Source organism: Lepeophtheirus salmonis, chromosome 6 (genome assembly GCF_016086655.4).
Source record: "Lepeophtheirus salmonis chromosome 6, UVic_Lsal_1.4, whole genome shotgun sequence".
NCBI lineage: Eukaryota > Metazoa > Arthropoda > Copepoda > Siphonostomatoida > Caligidae > Lepeophtheirus > Lepeophtheirus salmonis.
The window spans coordinates 22,760,128-22,787,695 of record NC_052136.2 but is presented as its reverse complement, the minus strand read 5'-3'; the positions used below and the strand labels follow the sequence as shown (position 1 = coordinate 22,787,695).

The 27,568-nt window shown below is 32.5% G+C and overlaps 5 protein-coding genes and 1 long non-coding RNA gene across 8 annotated transcripts; 1 reads left to right on the top strand and 5 right to left on the bottom strand.

The window, feature by feature from the left end:
• Positions 1-1,359: 1,359 nt before the first annotated feature.
• Positions 1,360-4,814, bottom strand: LOC121120664 (uncharacterized). Its single transcript, XR_005865143.2, has 2 exons — positions 4,085-4,814; positions 1,360-4,012 (listed from the first exon to the last, which is right to left on the bottom strand). It is a non-coding gene; the product is annotated as an uncharacterized lncRNA (long non-coding RNA).
• A 7,040-nt stretch (positions 4,815-11,854) lies between these two features.
• On the bottom strand, positions 11,855-13,964 carry LOC121119267 (rRNA methyltransferase 1, mitochondrial). Of its 3 annotated transcripts, XM_040713896.2 has the most exons (5): positions 12,949-13,066; positions 12,729-12,891; positions 12,423-12,663; positions 12,278-12,347; positions 11,855-12,211 (listed from the first exon to the last, which is right to left on the bottom strand). In XM_040713896.2, the coding sequence occupies exons 1-5, from the start codon at positions 12,951-12,953 to the stop codon at positions 11,881-11,883; spliced, it is 810 nt and encodes a 269-aa protein (XP_040569830.1). In that variant the 5' UTR covers positions 12,954-13,066; the 3' UTR covers positions 11,855-11,880. The 3 variants fall into 3 exon arrangements, with proteins under 3 accessions (XP_040569830.1, XP_040569829.1, XP_071745132.1); XM_040713895.2 differs by having other exon boundaries at positions 12,729-13,964; XM_071889031.1 differs by having other exon boundaries at positions 12,789-13,066.
• A 3,083-nt stretch (positions 13,965-17,047) lies between these two features.
• Positions 17,048-19,020, top strand: LOC121120950 (leukocyte elastase inhibitor). The gene is made up of 2 exons (XM_040715827.2): positions 17,048-17,495; positions 17,626-19,020. The coding sequence occupies exons 1-2, from the start codon at positions 17,265-17,267 to the stop codon at positions 18,718-18,720; spliced, it is 1,326 nt and encodes a 441-aa protein (XP_040571761.1). The 5' UTR covers positions 17,048-17,264; the 3' UTR covers positions 18,721-19,020.
• LOC121120949 (tRNA (uracil-5-)-methyltransferase homolog A) lies at positions 18,937-21,128 on the bottom strand. Its single transcript, XM_040715826.2, has 3 exons — positions 20,349-21,128; positions 20,150-20,282; positions 18,937-20,089 (listed from the first exon to the last, which is right to left on the bottom strand). Exons 1-3 carry the CDS (start codon positions 21,126-21,128, stop codon positions 19,179-19,181), a joined length of 1,824 nt encoding a protein of 607 aa, XP_040571760.1. The 3' UTR covers positions 18,937-19,178.
• Positions 21,129-21,138: 10 nt separating this feature from the next.
• LOC121120951 (homocysteine S-methyltransferase) lies at positions 21,139-22,459 on the bottom strand. The gene has a single exon (XM_040715828.2). It carries the CDS (start codon positions 22,457-22,459, stop codon positions 21,281-21,283), a length of 1,179 nt encoding a protein of 392 aa, XP_040571762.1. The 3' UTR covers positions 21,139-21,280.
• A 3,319-nt stretch (positions 22,460-25,778) lies between these two features.
• LOC121120152 (glyoxalase domain-containing protein 4) lies at positions 25,779-27,320 on the bottom strand. The gene is made up of 5 exons (XM_040714994.2): positions 27,048-27,320; positions 26,690-26,832; positions 26,458-26,633; positions 26,055-26,386; positions 25,779-25,996 (listed from the first exon to the last, which is right to left on the bottom strand). The coding sequence occupies exons 1-5, from the start codon at positions 27,144-27,146 to the stop codon at positions 25,868-25,870; spliced, it is 879 nt and encodes a 292-aa protein (XP_040570928.1). The 5' UTR covers positions 27,147-27,320; the 3' UTR covers positions 25,779-25,867.
• Between the last annotated feature and the right edge of the window lie 248 nt (positions 27,321-27,568).

Genomic DNA, 27,568 nt, shown 5'->3' with positions numbered 1-27,568 from the left:
AGACAATTACGAAACTCCAGTTTAGATTGACCCATCTCTGTAACAATGAAGTGTCTAGCTACAGGACTTGGCCCATCAGGAGAAAAATTAAGGTGGATACATTAATAGGACCTGTATGTTCTTCCATTGTTTTTGCAGGAGCATATTTTTTTGGCTAAATATTCAGTTGGAGGGCATTCAGACTTGAATAAGATATGTTTCCTGTTACAAGAACAACACTTTCTCTCTTATCGGCATGCTACACGATTTAGTTGAGAACTTCTCCTTGAAGGACATGTGTAAACCTTTGGGGTTTTTGAACTCAGAGAGCATCACGTTGTCTTTTGTCTCCATTTCTTTCGATTTATTAATAGACCTACCTACTTTGATTACTTCATAAAGGGTTGATAAACCTTTATTAAATACATTTTGTCTTAGCTATTGGCTGTGATCGAGCCAATAGGTCCTCAGCAGAGCGTTTAAGTTCAATATTGGATACGTTACTCCTTACAGTTGGAGCAATCATTTCTCTGTCAATTTTCCAGATCTTCATTAGAATTGGCCAGTTGTTTACATAAATCTTGAGGCAGTCTGACATAGTGTTCCATTTAGTATCTCGGGGCATTATCAGACGCTGATAACCTTCTTGACGGTATTTTGCACCTGCATGATGATTATTCCTGAAATATTTGACTACAAAACACAAGCGCTCATTCTATTTTTATACACCATTTCTTGGTCATGAACCAATAGATTTTTAAGGTGTACTACACAACCATAGAAGATGAAACTATGTTCCGTTGATTCTTCTAGTATTTTCCGCATTTTGGTAACGTTTGCTGTATTGTCTGTCACGATACTACCAACACTACAACCAAAATTATCTTCACATTTCTTGATAGAAGATTTTGCAAATTGTAGAAAGTACTCATCAGTGCGAGGATGACCTGATATGTCTACAGTGTCAATTAGAAAAATTTGGACAGTTGCTGTTGTTAAAGTAATACAAATAATGGGTCCATTTTGAATGTTAGACAACCCATCTATTGCAAGACATACAGTTTTATTTTTTCAGGTGATTTGCACCCTTTTCATACTCCTTCATATAAATCAAGACTATCTTCAACCAAAATATAATTAAATAAACATACTTGTCCTCTTTGAATTATATAATAGAAACTATTGGATATAAATTTTTTTTAAATAATAATAACTCATAAGTGCTGAGACGCTTCTACAGTAGTAATGGTTAATTTTCTTGTTAATAATTTAATAACTTTTGCTTTAATGAGAACTAATGAAAGCAGTACCTCAATTATGATTATTTTTTAATTAGGATGGATGAATTAAATAAGTACAAAACAAATATAAGGAAATATGTTGATCGTAAAATATTATCCTTTTTTTATTTACATGAAGATGGCTATTTGCTTCAGACATAATTTTTTTTTTTTTTTTTGCAAACAAATTAAACATTTATGACTCAATTTGATTAAAGAAAGTGCTGCTAAGAAGATGATTATTACTGTATGAAGATTTTTCAAACCATGCTGTAGTTTTATTAAAATAAAAAATCTTCGTGCATCTTTTACCAAAACCCTTCTCGGAGTAGCCATAGATAAAATAATATTTCGCCTTTTTTTATGTCAAAAAAATATATTGTAACAGTCCATATAGATATCCTCCAAGAAGATAGATTACATCACTGGACTTTTTTAAACTACTTCTATTAATTTCATAAAAAAAGGAGTCTAATTCTTTATATTTTCCCAATTCATCGATTCACTCCCGATTTAACAGTTTTAAAATAGAATGGGTAACATAGTCACATACAAAATAAATGAGCGGCTCCAAACCTTTAAGTGAATCTAATTCCATTGCAGAATTGGAAGATATAAGGCTGATAAATGTAGAAACATCTTCTTCACTTATATAATTAGACTCCTTTGCATCGACTAAAATTGAGGATAGTAATTTTAAAAGTAGGCTAACACCAAGGTCAATAGAAATACAAGATTATACCATAACGCGTGTACGACTGATGTTTGACTTCCACACACCGACCTATATATTAACTGGATGCACAACCTATAGAATAAAAAGGAGAAAAATTGTGTGTTACCCTTCTGCTGTTGGCAGCCATCTATTTGTACGAAACACTCTTTAGTGACTTTATAGACTATGATTGGTTACTTGTTATGTGAAAATCTGCCTGTCTGGCCAAGAAGTCGGTACGATACATCAAATTGAAAATTCTAGCAAGCCCAATTACATGATGGTCTTACCTTGTATTTCTATTAACCTTGACTAATGCGATTTTTTTTCAGTCTCAAAAAACTCTCGACCAATGATAGAAAGTTGTCTATACCACCCTTTCCGCCTTTCTATTGGGTCCGAATTAATTTTACGAAGAAAAAATAAACTTAACTATATCTTTATCCAGTAAATATATGGTTAAATGGGATAGTCCTATAGATGTTTGATAGGTGGTATGAAATGTCTCGGATGTCTCGGTTTACATTTATGCAATTCCAAAAGTACTTAAGAATATCCATTACTTGTCCTGTTTCTTTGAAGCTTCTGAATTGATCATTTTTCGACACATCATGGTTAAGTGCACTCAGAGTGGACTCGTGAAGAAACATTACACTTTATTGGTAGAGGAGCAATTAATTTATGATTGCGTTTGTGAGCTAATTTAAACTAGCCTAGTATCATCTAGTAGATTTGGGTCACATGCCCGAATTCAATAATATACTCATTTTAGAGATTTTTTTTTGAAATTGGAACTTGTTAATATGGACATGAAAATTTTCGTTTGCTAGTAAAGTTGTTATAAATTTTTTGGAAGATATGTAACAAATCGAATAACAGAAATATTTTATTCTCCCGGAAGTGAAAAAAGGATTCAGTATCTATCTAAGAAAAAATCCATTTTCTAGTTCATCCAAATATAATTTTCTGTTTGTGGCAAGTACATTCGTAATGGTTACAAATAGCTGCTTATTTTGAGTTATTAACAAATTGAGAGAAGTTTCTACTTTTTAATTCGGAAACAATGTTTAAGGAAATTGCTTCCATGTTCGCGTCCATTCTGTTAACATCAAAAGAAAAGATATTTCTTATAGCTTTTAAAGGAATATCTATTTTAATAACATTCTTTATTCTTATGCACTTTTCTGCATCTAAGTACTGCCTTACGCTCAAATCTAGGTTGGTGCCGCCGCACCTTCTTTTGTAAAGGCCAAATTGAGCTTCATTGGGATCAGAATGTATCTGTCCTAAAAGAATATGGTTGATGTCGACCTCATTTAGTCATTCTTGAAACTTCATATAAAGTCCAGTTGATGTTTGTTTACCTGCTAAAAACGTATCCTTAGTGAGACTTGTTGCTTTGTTTCCTAGTCTTTCCCATTCATTGAGCCAACATGACGAATTTTCTAAAAAGTGAAGCAGAGAACGGTCCCAAGTAATTGTTTTTTCCATTCATTTCTCTTGTAACTTCCAACTCGTGGGGATCGTGTATTTACAATCATCCACCATGTCAAAAATAATTCAAATAAGTCCGCCGTGACAAGCCAATCTCTTTTACCATTTCTTTCTCGATAATGTCTAAGTGCAGTTATCGTTGACTCATGAACAAACTATCCGTAATCTTCACAATCAATTTTTCTATTGATCGGGGTTTCAATACCCTCTCAGTTACTTTGTGGACAATTTTAAGGGGGTTTCCTAGTTCAAAATTGTAAACACCTATGTGAAACTTTCCCTTTCATAAATTTTCTTCTGAAGTTCTTCATGACATGAACTGAGTCAACAAGTAAATAGATTTTAGATTTTGGACTGTAAGGATTGAAAATATAGGCCTACGATTTCCATAACAAAGCTCAGAGGAGTACGTTTTTTGATTTATTTTGTGGGCATCACAAATTGTAGAACGAACTTTGAATCCAATTTGAGAAACGACTTGATCAAATTGGTCAAAAAAAAAAAAATACAGTTTCAACATTCAACTTGGATACGGAATGCATCGCTATCATGTCGTGATAAGTAGAATGAAGGCTGATAATGAGAACGCAAAATATTGTATTGGATATTTATTCACCTTCTCCTAGTCCAAAAACGATCCAAGGTAGTACTCGACTCGTCTTGTGCAGTACATTTCATCAAACACAACACTAAGGTTTTTATCTTTATTATTTTGAAAAGAGTTCAAATGAGTCTTCAGATATTTAACAGTTGTTTCCGAAAATCCTGTTTCTAAACTAAGTGATGCTGACAGTTCTGAAAGTCGGCGTATTGTGGGAAGAGTAAGGACTTCTTTGGATACGCTTAACAAATGATTCTATTTTATCTTCATCATTGGTTTCAGTTGAATTTTGAAAAACAAAATCGGAAGTAGACAAGGAATTCAAATAGGCCAGTATGTTCAATAAGAGTTCTAGAAGAGCAACGCGTCGGCCGAATGAAGAGTAGGGGAAACAGAAAAAACAAGAAATTATCTACACGAATAAAATAGTTAAGTGTTGACATTTATATACTATTTATTTTTATTTTTTGTTATATTTTGTATAATTTTGGTCCTATAGACATAATTATTAATTAAAATATTAATTATTGTTTAGTTATCTATGATATTATTATTTAAGTGTTATGTAATAAGAGCTACTTTCGTTCTATAATATTATTTTTGCGTAAATAAAATTCAAGTTTTTAATGTATTTAATGAAATTATTATAACTATTGTCCACGGAATAAAACTGCCTTGCAATTTGTCTTCCTCACATATTCCGAGTGCAATTTAAGATTATCGACTCTCCCTTGATGAAAAAGTCGGATCCCAATTTGTCTTCCTCACATATTCCGAGTGCAATTTAAGATTATCGACTCTCCCTTGATGAAAAAGTCGGATCCTGGAATAAGTTGGTACACACTTCTTTATCAATACAAAGAAAGTGATTGTTCGTTGGATTTCCATCTAACATGTGTTCATTAAGAACATTAAAACCCTAATTCTGTTTTTCACTAATTCTTTTTAATACTTGGCTGGCAATTGAAAGATGAATTATTGTTTTATTAAAAAGAGCAGCTTTGTCCATTAAAATCAATTGAATATACCTATATATTCTTTTATTTGTACGCGATTTATTGAGAAGAAATAAAAATAGCTAGAAAAGGAGAATTAATAAACAAGTTGGATGTGCAGCTGTGAATCCTGCCCTGTCTGCATAGCAAGCTATAAATCGTATAGTTACTCGTACCTAAAGCCAATGAGTACTAATAGTATCTGGAGGAGCACAAGCTCTAATCACGCAACCTAACATGGTGTTAAACATCAATTTTTATCACAAATTTCTGTTGGTAAACTCATTTGACCTTTGTCCAAATATAAAAGAGTAATAGTTGGTCGTTGTAGTCTTTTACCAACATCACGTGGTATTTTATTTAACTTTTCAATTTTGGGTTAGCATTTTTAAATCCACAAAAATTGTTTTTGAGGCGAAAATGCTGTACTCACTTCATGTTCAAAGCCAAAAATCAAAGTAGATATTTTTTAATAGGTTTTCTAAAGTAAATCGTCAAAAAATAATTTAACTAATTATTTAAACGGATAAATTTGCCCTTCAAAAATATTGTATCAACTTCAGTTCATGTTTGTACAACATTATATCAGTTTCATTCATATGATATTATATTTATTTAATAGATCTTGTAATAATAAAATAACTCATTCATTATGGTAAACAAGTGTGTTTATGTTGGGTGTCGAACTGGAGCCGATAGGACTTTTGGCATCGGACTACATCGATTTCCCAAATCCTTAATTTGTAAGCATAAATAGATCAACATAACCAGTCACGAATCCTCATAGATACCTACGTCTAATTATGTAGTTTGCACATTTTAACAAAAGAGATTGTTTTTATGTTCCTAAAGGATAGAAAATACAAAGACTTAACCCTGAGGCCTACCCTTCAATTTCTCCCAAAAATAAACTATTAAAGAACTACTAAAAATTATATATGGCATAGGAAAAAATTATTGATATAGTTAAGAAAATAACTTTAAAACCAATAATATACACATTTGATGATCTTATTTTTAAGGCAATGAATAAGCTGAAAGATATCCATTTTATTAACGAAACAGAATATATAATGTTATTTTGTCCCAAAGATGAAGGTGTACCAGAAATATCATACGATATAAAACAATTTCAGAATCTAACTTTAAATTTATTTTGTCACGGAGATAAATTTTCATATTGTTTTATTTTTATGCCCTGAAGAAAAAATTAATTTTTTTTGTACAGTTCTAAAAATATTGTATTTCCTTGACGCTTATTTGGGTGTGTCATCTCAATCAAAAACCATTAATAGAATAGATAAATTTATGAGTTAATTAGAAGCAAATTTATCTGTTTAAATAATTATTTAAATTATTTTTCGACGATTTACTTTAGAAAACCTTTCAAAAGTATCTACTTTAATTTTGAGCTCTGAACGTGAAGTGAGTCCATCATTTTCGCTCTAAAACAATTTTTGGGGATTTAAAATGCTAACCCAGAATGAAAGAGTTAAATAAAACACAACGTGATGTTTATATAAAACTACAACTTGGACAAATATATAATTTATAATCGTACAAAGTTCATATGAGTTTACCAAGTCAAATTTCTCAAAAAAAAAGGGATGTTTATCACCACAGCAGGTTGCGTGATTGGAGCTTCTACTCCTCCAGATAGTATTAGAAGTTAGAACTCATTGCTTTGCTATTACTAAGTAACTATGTTTCTCTTTCTATTTTTCCTTTCTTAAATAGCTAAAATAAAGGGATTTAGGAACGACATCGTATTATTAATTATTATTATTATAAAAGAGAAATCCAATCTGAATCTCCTTTCGGATTTGTCTTCATTTTCACATCTCCAGAATAAAATGGAAGAAGTGGATGAAAAAAAGGGTATGAGGTCTCCATCCTTAGACGCTGAGAAGGGAAAGACGGTGGCACCATCCAAAGAGTCAGCCTCTTCCGACAAGGGATCTCAAGGTCAAGCACGGATCCAAGAAGAAGGAAACAGCTCCAAAGTTGTTGGATCCTCTCCGGATACAAATTTGATTGAGGAGGGAAGGACGCACAAGGAGCCAGAGGCTGTGAATAGGAATGTGGAGGAGGTTGAAGGTGATAGGAAATGGGATGATCCTCGAGACCCAAGTGAATCCAATTCTCCCGTCAATGTACTTGATAAGGACCTACTAAAGAATAAAGGAGCAGCTCATCTTGAGAGACCTGCAGGAAATCCGAGCTCTCTAAATATAGAGTCCAAACAAGAGGATGCATCCTCTAAGGAGAAAAAAGTCGAAAAGGAAAGTGTTAAAGAAGCTACTGGTTCATCTGTAGAAAATACCGACGTGCCCTTGGATGCAGAATCTGTAACATCCAAATATTTATCCAATAGTTCATTAAATGCATTTGTAAATAATAAGCAAAATACAGAGATCATTTCAACTAAATCTTTGTTGAGAACTACTACTCCCACCATACAGGAACCCATGATTCAATATGATAAAGAGGAAGAGAATACAGATGCAAACTCAGTACCTTTAGAATCCAGACCTAGTGAAACCCTTGTCCCTCGAGTGTTCAGTAAAAATCATTCTGAATTGCTTATGTCTGTCGGGAAAAATACTACCCCCGACACATACCTCAATGATGTCAATGAAAGTCCAAGCTCAAATACATCCAACACTAATGATCATTCAGAGTCAATGAAGGAGTTACATTCATCATGCGTTTCTGACACTTTGCTCTCCAAAAATAGTAATGGTAGGGAATGTCCTTTAATTAATAAAGACAGAGATCAACTGGACTCTGTAAACATTGACGCTGCAGCTGCACTTCACAGTCTTGAGAATCCTGTTGCGATTTTCGATTCGCCTCTGTCTACAAACAACTTAATTACTCCACAAGAAATGCCATCAGAGTCTTCAAGTACAGAAGAGAGCGCAATATTTGAAGTTCCATTGATTATGGAAACTCCGATTGTGTTACATTCTTCAAATGAAGCAAAATTTAATAATGAGCTTACATTGCTTGAAAAAGAATCATTGGATGCTGCGATTGAAATTGAGACTACTCAAGCCGTGGATGCATTGACTAATCAATGTATCATTCATGAACATTTAGTTAATTCAGAACATCAGGTTGTTAAGACGAATACCACGTCTGATATGTCTAGAAATAGTCATGATTCGGATATGGAAGTTGTAAATGAAACATCTAGTGATGATAATGATGAAGATATTGATCTTCATCAATCGAAAAAGGCCTTTTCTTTTGTTCCAAGAGCTGAAGAAGAAATGGAAGATGAGAATAGAAATGAAAATGAAGAATTTAACAAACTTTGGAACACGATTAATTCGCAACCAAGTCCAGAAACAGCTATCATGGAAGAAGTTGAAGATGAGTTCCTCAAGGATTTAGAGCCTGAAGTTAGCAATTTCCAGAAAAAACAAATTGAGGAGAAAACTCCTTCTAGTGAGGTTCGGGAATCACAAAGCAGAAATACTGTGGAAAAAATTATTTTTCCCGATATAGTTATGGAAAACGTAGATCCACCACAATCAAATGAAAATAATAAGTCTCCAAAGGACGACAAAGGTGAAGGTGAAGATATCTCCAAAATTGCAGCTTTTATTCATGAAACATCTACAAACACTACAGCTAGTAAAAAAACCCTGAGACGAACAAAGTAAAAAAGCCCTTTAAAATAAAGCTTGCAAATCGTGTTGGGAGGCCTCCGAATCGTGTTGGGAGGCCTCCAAATCGTACTGGGAAGCCTCCAAATCGTGTTGGAAGACCTCCGAATCGAGTTGGAAGACCTCCGAATCGAGTTGGAAGACCACCAAAACGGGTTGGAAAATTATCTAACCATGCTAATAATCCTCCGAAGCGATCTGTCAGTAATCCAAATCGTGTAGGAAGGCCTCCAAACCTAATTGGTAAACTCCGAAAGAAAAGAGGCAGACCTCCACTAGCCGTAAAAAAATATAGTCAAAGTTGATTCAGAAGCTCCCAGTATTAAAGAACTTTCTTCTGCTCCAACAAAATCTGATCAAGACTTGAATAATGATGAAATCATATCACCGGAGCCTGTTATTTGTACATACGAGTCAGATTGGCGTAAAATCATGCGAATGAAGGATACTTGTTACGATAAATTCATTGACCAAATATTTTATAACATAAATTTCCCGGGAGCAATCCCATACATTCCACGATTATACAATAACATCTCAAAAAGCTGTGCTGACTCTTTATCAAGTTGGGATGTAGAAAAACTTCAATGTCCAGCTTGTCCAGATTCCTTCCTTATTCCCACTTCATTCTTTCAGCATTTATATCGGAAGAGTTGCGAAATTATGTTTAAATGTAAACTATGTGATGATGTTTTGACATTTTTTAATCGGTGTGCATTGAAGGTTCATTTTTTATCGCATATGGAGCTGGACAGTAGTGTTTCATCGATTGAAATTGATCATGCTTTGCTTCGACCTCCAAGAGGGATGGACCATATGCATCAAACAAATAACACGGTTTTAGAATCCTTTAGTAAGGAGCTATTTAACAAAGATAAAATTCAGTGCCCTGAATGTCATCTTTGCATCGAAAATGTATTACCTCATATGACCAAGAAGCACAAAATTCTGTTACAATGTAAAGCGTGTCCTATGATTCTTCCCAATGAATGTAGTTTAAGCTCTCATTCCCGTATCCATCAAGGGATTGGTCCATATGTTTGTCCTGAGTGTGGTGATGAATTTCAAACTCTTTCCATTTTTAAGGAGCATGTCTTGGATTATTGTTTGCATGAATATCGAACCTTAATTTATACATGTCCCCTTCGTCATAAAGAAAAGAAACATTTTGCCTTGAATCCTTCTAACTTGCTTGAACATATTAATGATCATCATGTTAAACTGCTTTACAAGTGTTCTTATTGTTCAAGAGCATTTACCAAGGAAAGTGCAATTCATATTCATCTCAAGGAAGAGCATTCAAATATCCCAGAATACTTGACAGAAAAGGAAGATTTTACTCTTTTATATAAAACATTGATTTCAAAGGAAAGGCGCATTTTTGGGAAGAAAGAGTCATTTGAAAGTGCGTTTTTGTTAGTTGCCGAAAAACAATGGAAAAGTGAGTTTTTTTTCAAGTGCCCTGCATGTAATGAACTTTTTAAAGATAAAGAAATTCTTCGAGAACACGGTATTAAATGGTGTAGACTCCAGAAATCTAGTAGTGATGCGGCAGTATCCTCTCCAATATTATTTCCCCTTGAAAAGGCAAACAATGTGCCCCTGTCCTCTTCTCATGGGAACGAAAACTTTTGTAACAAAGAGAACTGTCTGAAGTGTACTGAGATTTTTGACTTAATACAAAAACACAAGCATGATTGTGTTACTGGAGACAACGAGGGAAATGAACAAATTGAAAGCTACTCTGACGTAGAACGATCAAACACACCATCTCAAAAAGTAGATCGATCTCGTTTGAGGAGCACTTACATATCTGAGGAAGTTAGTTCCTTCTCAAACCATGGATCGGAATTCAACGAAGAAGAAGAAATAGACGTAACAGATGAACCCACCTCGGCTCCACGTAAAAGAGGTAGAAAACCAAAAGTTAAGCCATTAGTTGAGGTATTAGGTCTTAATGTTCCCTCCTCTAAGTCTATTCTCCACTTTAATCGCCTGCACAAACAGGCCATGAGTCTGGGGTCCACAGTATTACCCAAGAGAATGCGAACTTCTTTGCACAACTGTTCTCTTTGTGATTATAAATCGAATGATCGTCTTTCCTTCTTAGCCCATATAAAGGAACATTCTGAGAAGTATGATAACTCATCCAACACATTTCTTCAATGCAAGGAGTGCGGTATGTCATTTGCTTCCGAGCCTTCGTGGAAGAAACATTTATTCCTTATTCATCGCATTAGGCATCCTGCCCCGTCAGATTATCTCACAGACTTGACCCATCTTGACGAAGATAGTGGAGATAGACGATTAGTCATTGATGAGGATAGAGCTAATGTATGTCAAGTTTGTTCAAGATCTTTTGATAGCCCCAAGGACCTTAAAAAACATTCAAGAGGCCACGGAGTATCACCTTTAGTATCCCAAAATAGGAAACGAAGTTTTACAAGTACATGAGGACAATTTTGTGTATTAATAATTATGCAGGGTGCTTCAGCAACTCGTTTATTCGATTTTATGTTGTTAATAACTATGATTCATAATTATTTGTACTTGATTTATTTATTGTTATTATTATTTTTTTAATTTTCATAAGTGACGATTTCATCATTATTTTATAAATTATATTAATAAAGTGAATGACATCGTGTCCATATATAGTGCGTGTATGAATATATAGGTATAGATATTATACACATATATTAACATATCAATTTGTAAGATTGAGTTATTTGAAGCTCATGTGTGTAAGGAATAAAATATATTTAATACCTCAGATGAGTGATTTTCATTTTGTCACTTACATAAAACATTCACCCCAACTAAAATTGAGTATGTAGGGGAGGCCATTAACAATTGCGACTACCTCATTTTTTCAAACATCAAAGAAAAGGAAACAGCCACAAAAAGTATATTATATTGCAGATTATTGTGGTAAAAAATCAATAATTCATGGCAACTTAGCTTTTAGTCATTTTGATGTGTAAAAGTAATTTAATGAGGAATAATATTTTGGAAATAATGTAGACAAATTTTGGTGTGTTTGAGTCAAACAGGCTCCAAGTAATTGAGTAAAAAGTGATTTACCTACCCATTAACAAGGTCTAAAATTCACAAAGTATATAAACTTCTTCATCTATTACATTTACTCTCCTTTATTTGTCCTCATTAACTCACTTATAAGTACTGCAGATGCCGTTGACACATTTAAGGAGTCGACATCTGGGTGCAAATCCCTTCCTGGGGGAATTGTAACAAAGTTTGTACAATATTTGGTAAGATTTGAATCGATTCCTTTATCCTCGCTACCCATAATCAACATTTTATTGTTCTGTGATAAATCATTAATATCCCTCGAAGAGCTTCCTTTGTTACAATCGACTCCAATTACGAGGCACTTAGATTGTAGACACTGATTTAAAAAGCTATCAATATTTAGAATTTTTTTCGGTGGATGGATTTCAAGTGTACCAGAGCTATAGATAGGTGAAATTAATTTGCGTTAGGTTAATTGAATCCGGTAAGGATTCCAATTAAAATACCTTGCTTTGCTCACTATGGGACTGATACTTGAAGTTTTATAATCTTCAGAAATAAATACATCATTTACGCCTAGAATTATAGACATTATTTTACCTCATCAATTATCTTTAGTTGCTAACATATTGTTCACACAATTAAACCTACCCAAAAAATAGGAACTTCGTATGATTGATCCCATGTTAAATGGATCCTTAATTCCGCTAAGAAGAATATCCGTCCTTCTTGAAGCGTTAATTGGATACTCGTTAATGTATTGTATAGGGATGGATGAAACATCAACACAAATCCCTTGATGAACACCTCTTTCCTTGTCCTCCCTTCGTGCCAACATATCCAAGACATGCGAGTCCACGGCATCAATGTCGATATTATTCCTTGTTGCCAACTAAAACTCGAGATGTAAAATTAATTTTTCCGTCATTTGTAAAATTACAAATATATATATTCTACTTCAACTATCCGCTTTTGTCGCAAAGACAGTTTGTGTTTAGTTATAAACAATTTGAATACTTGTCGGAGTTGAGATTGAAGTGCCAGCAGAACGGGAAAATATCCATACAAAACTTCAGATCCTTCTAAATAAATGTAGGATTCTTTAACTTTTTTAGCTCTCCTGGAGGATGAACATGATATAGCTCGCTTCGAAATATAATTATAAAAGAGATTTAACCTCATTTTCTTTATATTTAATTAAATAATCAAATACCGAAAAAGTGTGTCTTATTTTTTTGACATGTGTTATTAGTAATAACACATGTCAAAAAAATTACTTATTTATCCTAGTACACAACAGCTAAAATAATATTATGCATGAATACAAGAAAATAAAAATAAAGAAAATGTCGTTTGGGATATTTCTTAAATGATCAAGCTTCCTTGAAAAATTTATTTCTAAGAAATGTTTGTTGTTTCACAAACTCATAGAGGAAAACATCTTTGGGGATTTACTTCAACTTTTTTTTATATTTCCACCTGGATTCATAAGTATGCATGTAATGTTCCTGATAGGTTTATTTTGAATTTCCACCTGACTTTTTGTTATGCTATGTTATTTGTTAATGTTAAATGTACCTCTTACAGGATAGCAAATAAAGGTACATAATTGTATAGGCATACTTAGAGGCTATTGTTTCACCCATGTAGGTATTTACTAAGATTATCAAAAAATAAATCAATTAATCAAGGATTGGGAAACAATTACACATGATGTAAATATGCTAAAATGTCATTATATTGGATCGCCTTTACATGAAAAAAAATTCAAAACAATTCATGTTTTGTATTATACTGGATTTGTGCTTGAGAATTTAGAGAATATTCCTATTCTAGAAAAATAATAACATCCTTAAAGCTGAAAATAGTACTATAATGCTAAATTACGTGATTCGTTATTGTATTTTAACAAAGGATTCAATTTCCATTCACTAGCACTGAAAAAAAGGAATGCCTTTGTTTGCTTGAAAAGGGTTTTTTTTTTTAAATAGGTGTACGATTATTTTATGACACATCAAACTAAGTTTTCCACCTTAATTTTATAAATTAAACAATAAACTTAAACTCGAAACTGGATGAACCTTCAAAATCTCTTTTATTAGTCTTCTATAAGTTTATCTTCAAAGTTAATAAAGTTTTCCAATTGATACAATATTAATCCATTATGCCGGAAGCGAAAGACTGTATTGATTTGACTTGATTATCGGAGGTTGATGATTTCATAATTATTAATATACTACATTAGGTATCATTAATTAACCATTGGGGGAATCCCCAGATAGAGCTTAGTCTTCAAGGGTACTTATTCAAGGATTTGTACGCAATTTACACAATGAGGTAATCCCCATTTACATTAAATGATATTAATTCTACAACGGTATATTTTTTTAGGGATGATTACCGGTTCAAGTATGTGGTTTTTCCATTCAACTCCATTGGGGAGTCCCTAAACTTGTTATCATTTAATAGTTTTGTTGGTATATTTTAAATGTATCTAACAATGAATTGGCAAAATATATCAGATCTATATTATTATATTTATAATTTCAGAATTTGAATCACATTTGACTTCCTTCTATACGTATCATTGTCATTTCACTTTATGTGTGGTTTTTTGAAAGATACTTCAAGGATAATTATAAATGGCTTTTAACAAATGTAGGAGTATTACATTCAATCTTAGTTACAACGATTCAATGAAAAGTTGTATTTGATCAATAGATATGAACTAAGTATGACTTTTAACCAGCTCCATCCTTTTTCAGATATGATATAAATATATATCTACACCATAAAATTATTTTTGACAATATAATAACTAAAGGATCATGTTAGTCACGCCTAGATAATATTAGGGTATGCAAGATCAAATCTAAATCCTTTAATATATTAAATACCGTTATTAATTAATTGTCTGTGATAATACAGTTTGATAATTAATTATTATACATTATATTATTAATTATATTTACTGCTACATACTTATATGTTCGATCTCCCGTTTAAAATACGCAATCCCAACTTTTAAAACTTCATAATATTCAGTTATGAAGATTGAATTTTCAATTCCCCCTCAACTATAACCTTTTTTTAAAGTCAATTTTACTTCAATATTTTAGTTGTGTTATGTATTTCATAATAATATAAATCCTAATACATTCATTTGTGTGATTCAAAATAATAGGATTATTAATTAATTAATAATTATTGATATATAACTTTTTTCTCGTTGTATCACATAATACTCCTGAGTCATGTTGATAATTTTTAGTTATTAACTTTGAGTGTGAATTCGATTATGACCTTATTTAATTAGTTCCAAATTCCCCAAAATAATATTGAAATAAAAATTTAAGTATGCATTGATGATAAAAACATCCGTAGGGTTAGTAGTACTATCATATAACTACACAAAATCTAGCGACTAATAATAATACAAACAGACCTCTCAGCTAATAAAATGACTCCATTTCTATAAATTCTTGTCCGTTGTCGTTGCCTTTATTTAAGAGCTAAAAAATAATCACTCTTCAATAAAAATTATCTTGACTTTTATGAAAAGAAATGTTGGTTACTTTCCTCAAAGCTCCTCGAATTGACTACAATGCAAAGAACTCTATTTAAATTAATTCTACATTACGACGTGTTAATGTATAATTTAAGAATGGATTATATTCAGATACTTTTAAAAGATCCTGATCCAAAACGATGTGAGCTCTTAGCTATCTTCGTGAGTCATTTTTTTTTTTTTTCACAAAAGAGAATGATTCTGAGGCCTGATCTTTTTAACATTACCATCTAAATGAGGATGGGAGCAAACCAAAACTCATCTAGCAGCTCTTTCCAAAGAAACAGGAAGAGTTAGGCAAGGAGACAAATAGTTGATTTCTCCTTGGCAAATGAACCTTTGAATACATGAGATAGACTCCCAAATAATAAGTTTCAGTTAAATTAGAGGTTTGGTTTGTTTTTTTATCTCATAATGTTCAAATAAAGTGGTACGATAAACTGCAATGCAGATTTACCATTAACATATTGAAAAATATATTGCATTTTTTTACCATTCATAACAAAGAATTAAATTAAACCCACAAAATAGTAAATAATACGCCTAGCTATAAGATTTTTCAAAGTGGATATTATGGCAGCTGACAATTTTGAACCTATCAGCAACGAGAAAGAAAAAAATGTTATTACTCTAAAGCAGTGGTTCTTAACCTGTGGTGAAATCCTCACTGGCGGGGAATGACAGAGTTGCTAAGTGGGGAATGACCGGTCGGACAGAAGAACCACAGCTTCAAAATTTCTCCAATTTTAATTTCAACCAATTTTTCTAAATTTTCAACCAAATTTCAAATCACAGCTATTTACAGACTGTTTTAATAACAAAAACAACATATGAGGTATTATAAGTCATGCTTAGGTAAAAGTGACAACACTGTTGGGTTAGAAATGTCAACAGCGGCTCCCCGCAAACTCACTCCTGTCGCGTCCATCCTTGGTCTAACAGGTGGGTAACAAAGCTACCATTATTAAGTAATTAGTTACTCATATATGTATAAATTCTTATGGTTATTTTATTTGGTGTTTGAGTTGTGATGATATTGTATGTTAAGGGTTAAGATTTGTGAATGCGTGGGTAAAAGTGAGAAAATTTCGAGACTGGCCACAGCACAACAGCTTTTCCAATGTTTGTGCGAATTAGCGAGATTGCTGGTGGCGTAACCGGTGTTCTCAAGAACAAAGTTATCAACAGGCTGTTAGACGAGTTGAATCACTAACATTTTAAGAAGTTTTTCCTGACAAATAGCAAGATTTTTTTTTAAATGAACCCTCAATTCAGTCAAATTGTATCAACTTACTGAATACTCAAATATGGTCACATAATGCCTTAATTCCTTTAATGGAACATTTTTTTAGATTGAAGGAAGTAAGAGTTGATGTTATGAATTATCATAAATACCCGGGACCAGGGGCGTCTGCAGAATTATATATATATATATATTTTTTTTTTTTTGTGTGTGTGGGGGGTAACTGTCTTGTTATATATTTTATTTAATTTCAAAGAGTTAAACTTTTTGCTCCGTCCAAAGATTTGATCATTTTTTTAGAAAAGAGATAAAAAGTTCCTTAAAAAAATTTATACCATTGTTTTCCCATTAAATTTTTTCCTTGGTCAATACAAAAAACTCTTTCATTTCCCCCTCCCTGCGGACGCCACTGCAGGAGTGCAACCTTGTTTTATATCATTGAACAAGAGATACGTACGAATTATTATTCTAAATGCCAGGTATGACGAAGAATGTTTATATAGAAAAATGAAATAGTCAACACTTAACAGTGAGAGTGAGGAGTTGTGAACGAATCTCAACCTTATCACATAATAACACTTTAAAAATTTTATACGTGTATATTATTCAAATTATTTAATTAATATCATAAGTTAATCCTTCTAATCTCATAATATCTTTAAAAAATCAACGACAGTTTAGGATGCAAACTTTTATTTTAATATCCTTTCTAATTTCGGTTGCTGCGTCGGAACCTCCAACCACAGATATAACAGTGGAGAGCAATTCTCTATATGATATGGAATGTCTTCAAGGCGACTTACTCACAGAGCCTGTTCTTGATGAAGTGAAAGATCAAATCCACAGAGGTGAAAGGGACTTTAGTGTGAAACTGATCAAAAGTCTATTCAAAGATGGAAATCAAACAGATGCTGTAAGTAGCCAAAACTCATGATCCTTTTTTCTTTCCTTTTTTGCTATTTTTTAGCAAATACTTTCTCCTTTCTTAAAAATGTCGCATATTACATACCATGAATTAATATCAAAATGTCTTTATATTTCAGGGTGAAGAGCGAAATATCTTTATATCTCCCTCAAGTATCTTTCAAACATTGACACTCAGCCATTTCGGGGCCCGTGGTCGCACCAAGGAAGAATTAGAGCGAGTCATGGGACTCACGGGGATTTCTTCAATAGACGTTATGAAAAATTATTTATTTGAAAAAGCATTCCAAGCTATTCGTGAAAGAAACCCAGAGCTTGGTTATAATCTTACTCATGCCAACAAATTCTACTTTGATAGGGCGCTTCCTCTTGAGCTTTGCCTTCAAAAAGTATTAGGTGATGAAATGGAAGCAATGGATTTTTCGAACTCAGACAAAGCTACACGAATTATCAATGAATGGGTCGAGGAAAAAACTAATAAAAAGATACAGGATTTGATTCCTCAAGGAGCATTGGGGGCTGACACCAAGGTTGCTTTGGTTAATGCAGCTTATTTCAAGGGTGAATGGGAATCTCGGTTCAATATGTCTGAATCTAAAAAAGATAACTTTTATATTAAAAGAGATAAAATTGCCATTACTAAATTCATGAAACAAAAGGGAAAATTCAATTACTACGTCTCTGAAGAGCTTCGTGCTCACATATTGGAGTTACCTTATAAAGGAGAACAAGTTTCTATGCTCATTATTCTTCCTCCCTTCCAAGAAAATAGCTTAAAGAAAACAGTCCAGCTTCTCACGCCTGAAACTTTCCAAGGTGTGATGGCCGAAGTCAAATCTGGTTTTTACGAAATCGATGATTTAAGTGTTAAAATACCGAAGTTTAGAATTGAGGAATCTTATGAACTATCCAATACATTGGGTGATATTGGCCTTGAAAGTCTTTTTGATTCTGCATCTGATTTGTCTGGCTTTCTTAGTACAAAGGCAAATGATGTAAAATTAAACAAAGCCATCCACAAATCATTCATTGAAGTGAATGAAGAAGGCACTGAGGCCGCCGCCTCTACTGCTCTATTTGCATTTAGATCAGCTAGACCCTTATTTCATAAGAACTTTAACGCAGATCACCCTTTCTTGTTCATGATCTACGATAAAGAAACCGATGCTATATTATTTTTTGGAGTTTACCAGAACCCGGATCCTGCTGTTTAAGAATAACGCGTATCTGAAGGTCAAACAAGCTGTTCACGTCATACTCATTCTAAACCAGGAAATAACTGAGTCTTTCTTTCTCCAATACTACACACATCCGGGCAAGGATGTTCAACTCATTAAAGATTTAAGTCAATTGACCTTCAAATACTCTACTCCCCCCTCCTTTTCCTTCCTCCTCCATAACACCAATTATGTTATAAAAATATTACTAAGTTTTTCACATATTATATATTTAAATACGTATTTATTTCTTACAAATAGAATAAACGATAAAAACCAATCTAGTTAAACAAGAAACTTCTGGATGTTAATATTATTAAGCTATTGAATTTTATCATATTCTAGCTATGAAAATATTTCATATCAAAAATAACAATTAAATATGTTTATGTAAAGGTTAATACATTAACAAACCAATAATATTTCCTCTTAAAAAAAACTGTCCACGATTATACTTAACTATCATCATTAGATTTGAGTCTTTGAAATAGAACGACGACTTCAAAATGTTTAGAAGTGTGTGGAAACAAATCGACTGCGATTATTCGTTTAGGAATAAATGGATTTCCAACATAGAAGTTCGACTCAGGCTTTCCAAGATTCACCATGTTCTGCATGGCTGCTGACATATCACAGCTTATGTATACTAGAGTCTCAACTTCAGAGGCTCTAAGAGTTCGAACAGCGTTTTGATGGAGTCCACTTCGTGGTGGATCTACAATGGCCACAACTTTTGTGGAGGTAGAGTCAATATCCTTGTTTTCTTGTTTTACATCTTTAAATATGCTTCCAAGAAGATACTCGGCTTTACCAGCACGAAAGTCTACATTAGTAATGTTATTAGTATTTGCATTCTTTATGGCATCTTTGACAGCCTCTGGCACAATTTCTACTCCATAAACCTTTCGACATTTATTAGACAAAAAAAGTCCAATAGTTCCGGTCCCACAACAAACATCAATCAAATCTGTCGTGTCAGGGTGTAAGTCAGCCAGCTCTCCCACTTTAGTATACAACAATTCAGCGGCAGATGTATTCACTTGGAAGAAAGATTCAGGTGATACCTTAAATCGAAGATTTCCCAAACTTTCATGAAACCCATTTTCTCCAAGCAGAAGCTGAGAGGATGCTTTTGATGTACGAGACTCAAAGCGAAGGAAAGTTGATACAATTTTGAAATCATGATTTTGCTCCATGTAGTGCGAAATTTTTTGTTTTATATAATCTTTGATTGTCTCAAGCTCTTTGTCTTCAAGAAGTTGAGGATTGAAAGTAATTTTCATCAATACTTCTTTTTGAGAATTGATTCGAAGTAAAAGAATTTTCCAATGACCACTTAGAGAGATGGGATCATATGTACTATATCCTAAAAAGGGTAATTAAGAATTTCAAAAAATCTAAAGAATTCATTATAATATGTTATTACCTGAATTGGTAACTAATTCCTCAAAAAATTTAGTTAACTTTTTCATGGGCTCCGGAACGAATGGCACATCTTCAGCATTTACAACAGACGTATTTCCTTCTTTGTAGCTCGACAATCTAAAGCCTACCTGAACCTTAAAATTTAATCGTAAAGTTTATAATTAGATATAAATTTCAAAACTATGCAGTTACAATAATACTTTTGTTCTATCCTTCGGGTGGAGTCCAATTGTAAATTCACACTTATTTCTGTAACCATTGATGATGGGAGACTTGATGAATTCCTCTAATGTGGGGAGTTCCAAAGTTTTATCATCAACCATTTTTTTAATGTTATGATTGGCTTTTATTAAATCACCATGAAACTTTTTAATGAAATCTGTAACAATTTCTGTTTTGTGCTTGATTTGTTCGTCATAAGGCATTTCGTATAAAGGACAAACTGCTGATAAAATTCGTTCCTTGATTGGTCTGTTATCAATTTTTAATTCCTCCAAAGCTTGTTTTTGTTTGATTCGAACCAAAGGATCCTTTGCAGGCTTAGACTTAAACGCCTTTAATTTTTTTCCTTTAAGTTCCAATCCATCTACCACAGCAATAGCCCTTTCTCTATCATCTTCATTTTTAAAATTTAGGAACATGTATGATGCTTTTTTGCCTGCATATTTAAATTTGTGGACATTCAAGCAATGTTTCTTATTAAAAAACTTTTTTGCGTCTCCCACTCCGAAAAACTTGGGTAGGCCTTGCACTTCTATTTTGTATATTTCTGACGTAAAAAATGAACGGCTTTCAACAAGTGCTTCTTCAGGGATCATAGGCTTCTCATTTTTGGACAAATTCTGTACTTCCATCGCATCAACGGATTTCTCATCTTTTAATAAGTTCTGAGCTTCTATTGAATCAACGGACATATCATCTTTTGACAAATTATGCGCTTCTATCGCATCAATGGACATTTCTACATCAGCAGTGGACATTATAATAATGCTAAGAAAATTGATAAATAAAAATTAAGAATATTGATTATAAAGAATGGCTTGAATGAATAAAATGATATATTTCACTAGCGGAATCAGTAAAGTTAAACAGGAGGCAGGAAAAATGTGTGTCCAGCTCATTAGAATTATATTTAATCATTACTCCATCCAGTATTTTTATATGGCATTTCACAGATCATCCAAAGGTTATCAGTAAAATCATTCGTTTTATTCCGCCTTTCAGATTTACTTTTTGGATCTGCCTTGCGCAGACTATTTTCGAGAACTTCGTCATCGACAAAGTAATGGCATTGACAGTCCTCTTCTTTGTCAAGAACATCAAGGATATGCTCAGAAATTTGATCCTTAATTTTTTGTATGAGTTGAGCATTCACACCACAGCAGCCACCAATAATTCGAGCACCAAGGCTCATCCATTCATGAATTCGTTTTAATATGGCATTATCCCCACCCCCTAAAATATCATCCTTATCCTCAATATAACATGTTTTCTTTTTACAATATACACCCCTGTTTGGATACACTACATAGGGTATGCGCCAATAGCCATACATGTCTGGAAAGTTGGACTTATTGTTAACTTCTTCAGCAAGTTTGAGAAGAGGGGAGATGTATTTAGGTGATGTGCAATTGATGCCAATGGATAATAATTTTCTTTTAGCATATGCGGGATGGCACATCAAACTCCGTACTGCCTCTTTATAACTATCTCCATAGGCTAAAGACTTTGAGTCTTTGCACTGAAAAGAAATCCAGCATTTTGCATTTAGTGTGTTATCAATGAGATCTAAAATTAATATGGCTTCTTTAATAGACGGAATCGTTTCAAAGGCAATGACATCCACGCCTCCAATCATCATGTGGCGTATCCTTTCTTTATGCCATGTTTTTAACTCCTCTTCGCTTAGGGGATAGGAGGTGCTTTTATCTCCATTGTATTCGGATCCAGATGCAAGAAATGCAGCATATGGACCCAGAGAACCCACAATCCCGGCTTTTCGTGGAATTGCATGTGTTTCAAAAATGGCCTGATCTGCAAGCTCCACTGCTTTTTCAATGGTGCCACAATGGGCTTGATACGTGTTGGTAGAAATGAGATCCACGGAGCCGTGGCTTAAAAAGTCTTTGTGGGTTTCTACGACAGCTTCAGGATTTTCATCGATGAGTTCAGATGTCCAATGAGCACGACCCGTAAATGACTCGGCAGATACATGGGATACACATTGAGTAGAGAATCCGCCATCTAAGACAAAGAATTCGTCCCTTTTACCAAGGACACGAGGGAATATGGGATAGAAAATATCCGTCATGTCGATCTCATGAGCGTTATTGAACTTATTAATTCGATCCAACTCAAAGTAAACACACACGTGCGGCTACAACAAATAAAAATATAAACAACAAATTCAAGCATTATTTATTTGACGTCATATATATATGGTCAATAAGGTATTATACTATCTGGAGGAGCACATACTCCGATCACGCAACCTATTGAGGTAATAAACATCAATTTTTATGGAAAATTTCTGTTGGTAAACTCATTTCAAGGCGACTATACAACCAGTTCGACGCCCAAGATAAACATACTTTCTTACCATAATATATTTTATTATTATAAGATTAATATCGATTAAATAAATATAATATCATTAGAATGAAACTGTTACTACATAATTGTGTACAAACACCAACTGCAGCTGATACTTTTTTTTGAGGGGCAACTGAATCCGTTTAAATAATTATGTCCATTATTTTTTACGATTTACTTTAGAAAACCTTTTAAAAAATATCTACTTTGATTTTTGGCTGTGAACATGAAGTGAGCCCATCATTTTCGCCTCAAAAACAGTTTTGTGGATTTAAAATGCTAACCTAAAATGGAAGAGTTAAATAAAACACCACGTGATGTTGTTAAAAAACTACAACAACGACCAACTATTACTCTTTTATATTTGAAAAAAGATCATATGAGTTTACCCAAGATATGTTTCTAAGTATCTTGAGTTTACCAACATGAATTTGTCATAAAAATTGATGTTAATCACCAAAACAGGCTGCGTGATTGGAGCTTGTGCTCCTCCAGATAGTATAAAAACTCATTGATATGGTAGTTCTAATATTACTAGACTATCTGGAGGAGCAAAAGTTCTAATCATACAACCTGTTGTGGTCAAATCCAATGTTCTAGTAAAATTGGTCAAAGCTCAAAACATCCTATTTGATGATAAATTCCAGTTGGGGAACTCTTATGAACTTTGTACAATTATAAGGTTATAAATTATAATATTTGTCGTATAGTGGTTATCTTATCGATCTTTAGAGTTGTCCTTGATTTTATCCGAGCATCACGTGGTATTTTATGGAACTCTTCCATTGTAGGATAATATTTAAAAAATAACCAAAAATTTGTTCCTGAGCAAAAAATGATAGTTTGACTGAATATATACAATTTGAAATCTTGACAAAGCATCTAGCTTGAATTTAAAAATGCCCAATATATATAGATTAAGGAAAACATGTTAGATCATGTTGGGTTCTCTTTATTAAAGAGTAACTTAAGACAAGGAAATCTATAGTTAGAGCAAGGTGACTATATTTAAAGGTGAGGCAGCAAGGAAATTCTACGCTCGTGGTTTTTTTTTCATTTTCAAGAGAAGAAGGAACATTTTATGACGTCGCTGTTGAGGCACATAGCACTGTCCTACATAATTGTAAAGCAAAATTTTAAAATCTAGACTTAATTCATTGTAAGACAACACAAATTAAGTAAATGAATATAATTAAAATTCATTTATAGTACAAAATGGTAAACTTAGGACCATACCAAAAAGTATAAAGTAAAAATATTTTACTTATGTTGATATTTAAATCTATAAAAGTAAATCCTTTCCAATACTTATTTCGATTGTTATGAAACTTGACGATATCCTTGGCTGATGCTTTATAGAATAATAAAATCAATTGCAGAACTAATTGTTTAAAAAAAAAACTAACATTAATTTGCATATTAATAGTAATTAACTATCAGTATGTAAGCTAATATTAATATGCTATATGTATATTATCTAATTTGCCATTTCATTACATAATATAATAGTGGTGAATAAAAGAATTGCAATAAGTAAAAATTAAAGCATACATATTTTTTTACATACATACATGAATAATAAATATTAATTTTTAAATTGGCCAATCTGTCTAAGTTTTCTCAGATTAGCACTTGCGTTCTTCAGTTGGTGTTTTTTATTAAGGTTATTTACTCTAATTCTTGTTCTTGTTTTCACAAAGGATATGATGACAAAATTATATGAATAAATAGTTGGTGTCTTATATTTTAAAATATTTAATTTTTATTATTAAAATACATGATCTATAAATACATAAATATTTCGCCATATGTGGTTGTTTGATTGATATATCAATGTAATCAAAAGTTTTCTTGGCGATTTCTTCAAAAAAATGAAAAAAATGACCTTTTTTACAAAATTTGAAAAGTAAACAATGTAAACTGTCAGATTCTTAAATTTTATTAGAGAAACACATTATGAATATATCCCGTAGATTTTGAAAAGAAAAAAATAATGCATTAGCCACTACTTCCCGAAATATTTATTTTTTTAATTTTACTGAAGTATGAGTAGTAAAAAATACAAGATCTAATGGATATATCAGTCCTCCTCTATCTTTTAAATCAGTAAAAAAAAATTAGAATTATCTTTAGGGAATTCAACAGCCGTATCCTGTTTTAAAGGATTTTTGCAATTGGAGCATTTTTTCCTCTATAAAAGTGAATGAGAAATATTCAATGCACAATAAAAAATTATTCCATTTTTCTAAATCATAAAAATTTAAGATATCATCATCTTCCTACAAAGAGAGGCACGACATTAGGAGTGACGTTTCTCATTCAATGATTTGATTAACATTACTTATATCCTTCACTTTTCCTTGCATTAATTTTATTTCTTTTACTTCCATATTTTTAAATCTTATGAGAGATTTTAACCGTATTTTTTTCCGACTCGAAGAATGGAAACATAGAAGTTGGCACTATTTAGCTGTCCGTAGAATCCAAACCTTCTTTCCTCAGGATCAGAGTTTATCTAACCGAGTAATATATGATCCAAGTCCACATATATAATAAATTACTAAAGTTAATAAGTCCTTTGACAGTGTGAACAAATGATGCTCCAGTCATTTTTGTGAGCTTTTCATTCTTTTCATATTGATTCCATTCAGTGATCTGAAGAATGAAAAAAACATTTAGTGTTCTACTAATATATTGACTATTACGATAATGGTATAGTGAAAAGTTAATAAATATAAACAACTTAACCAATACAAAAAAACTTTGCAGAAATTGCAATTGACTAAGATCATTCCTATATACAGCTTTTCTTTCATTATCACGAGTATTCCGTGATGCATAGCAAGATTTTGCATTAATCGTGTTGAAGAAGGAATATATTATGCTAATAAATATATCATGCAAACTAGAACTCTCTCCTTTATGTATAAAATATACTACTCGCATTAATAGAACGCCAATCTTTCACCTCAATTGTGATTGAAAAGAAAAAAATAATAATGAACATGCCCCTTCCTCTTAGCTATAGACTTCCTTGCTCAAGATGAATAAATATTTATTTAATGCAACATGTTTATTTAGAAATAATTTGATGCAATCCGTAAAATCTTAAATAATGAAAAGGCGTTTAAATTCCTTTGAACGTGTCACTGTCGTCTTCTTTCATAGATTTTTCAAGGATTTCGTCTCCATTGGTATCAGGAATAGAAAGCTCCCTAAATCCCTCATCCTCGACAAAGCAAATTTCTTGACCATCCTAAAAAATAAATGAAATAATAGTAAATATTTATTGGAATATAAAATTTGAGATTTACAGGATCAGTAATGATTAGAACTCTGACAGTTTTCTTTCCAGGAGTATCAAGCTTGATCAGAGGATGTATAATATTTCGTTTCTTAGCAACCAGTCTGTCAGAAAGTCCTGGTTGCTCATCCAAAGGTATAGAACAGGCAATTCGACCAAAAGCAGTGCCACGATCGATTTTAGAGTCTGTTGCTTCCAACTTGACCTTAACCTTATTTTCGTCGAAATCCAGGATGGATTCCTTATCACCTTTTGTTCTTAAATGCATTTGAAGATCAGTATGCCAAAAGTCCAAAGCTTTGGCCATATCAGAGACACCCACTTTAACGGAGATTACTGGATCTATTGTATATATATAATTTAAAAATTTCAATAAATAAAATAAGTTATGTAGTTTTTGGATTCATTTCAACCTTTATCCTTAGGTTGAGCTTGATCAATGATATAAAATTTGTAGCCATCAGGTGAAATAAGAAGCTTCATTTTATTATCAGCATCTTTCATGGTATATTTCATTTCTTTGGCTCTCTTAATAACTTCGGAAGATTGAATCGTTATTCCTCTAAAGTCGTTCCCCAATTTATAATCTCTGCAAATAAAAGGAATCAAATAACGATATTACAAACAATAGATTAACATAATTACTTCACAGTATAATTATATGTTAATTCAATAACAAAGTGATGATCTTCATCTCCATATCCTATCATTGTTTTACTCCAACGACCAGAATAAGGCCCATTGCAAGTTGCTTCACATCCTTCGTTAAATTCTTCGTGACGCAATGTCTGTAAAAGATTTAAAATTTATAACTATTGTGAGACACAACGCATAAAAAATTACGCTGTAATGACATCCAAAATTTAATCAGATATCCTACAGGCACTATTATATCATTAGTAGGCATGTATTTTGGCTTTTATTTATAGAATAATTTGAGTAAATAATAAAGGCAAAACAAAGGAAATTGAATAATAAATAAAATATTATTATGAGAACACACCTTCATTCCAAGAAGATCCCTAAAGAAGAGAATGTTGGCTTTACGATCCCCAATTTTAAAGACCCAATGAAGGGGACGAACTTTGCTTGCAAAAGACATGATAAAACTTGATATTAAATGAAATGTGCTAAACAGGGGATATCAAAAACAAAACTGATGATAATCGATAAAGCTTCCTCTAACTATGAACTAGAAATAATGATATTTGTAACCTGGAGAGAGTGAACGCCGGAGAAATACTTTTCTTCTCCCTTTTGCCTAACAATATTATCTAATAAATAACAAAATTTACGGAACATTAAGTATTCGTTACTTCTATTTAAAAAAAAATATTAAAAAAAATAAAGGATTTTAATCATCTATTTAAATACTGAAGTCTATTATTTCGTTCCCAAATAGTAAATGCCTTACTCATTAGACATTACTTATGACTTGAGTTATGACACTTTTGAATTGTGACGAATATTTTGTGACATAACCCACACATCTACACGATAATAAATTATAAACATTCGAGGCTT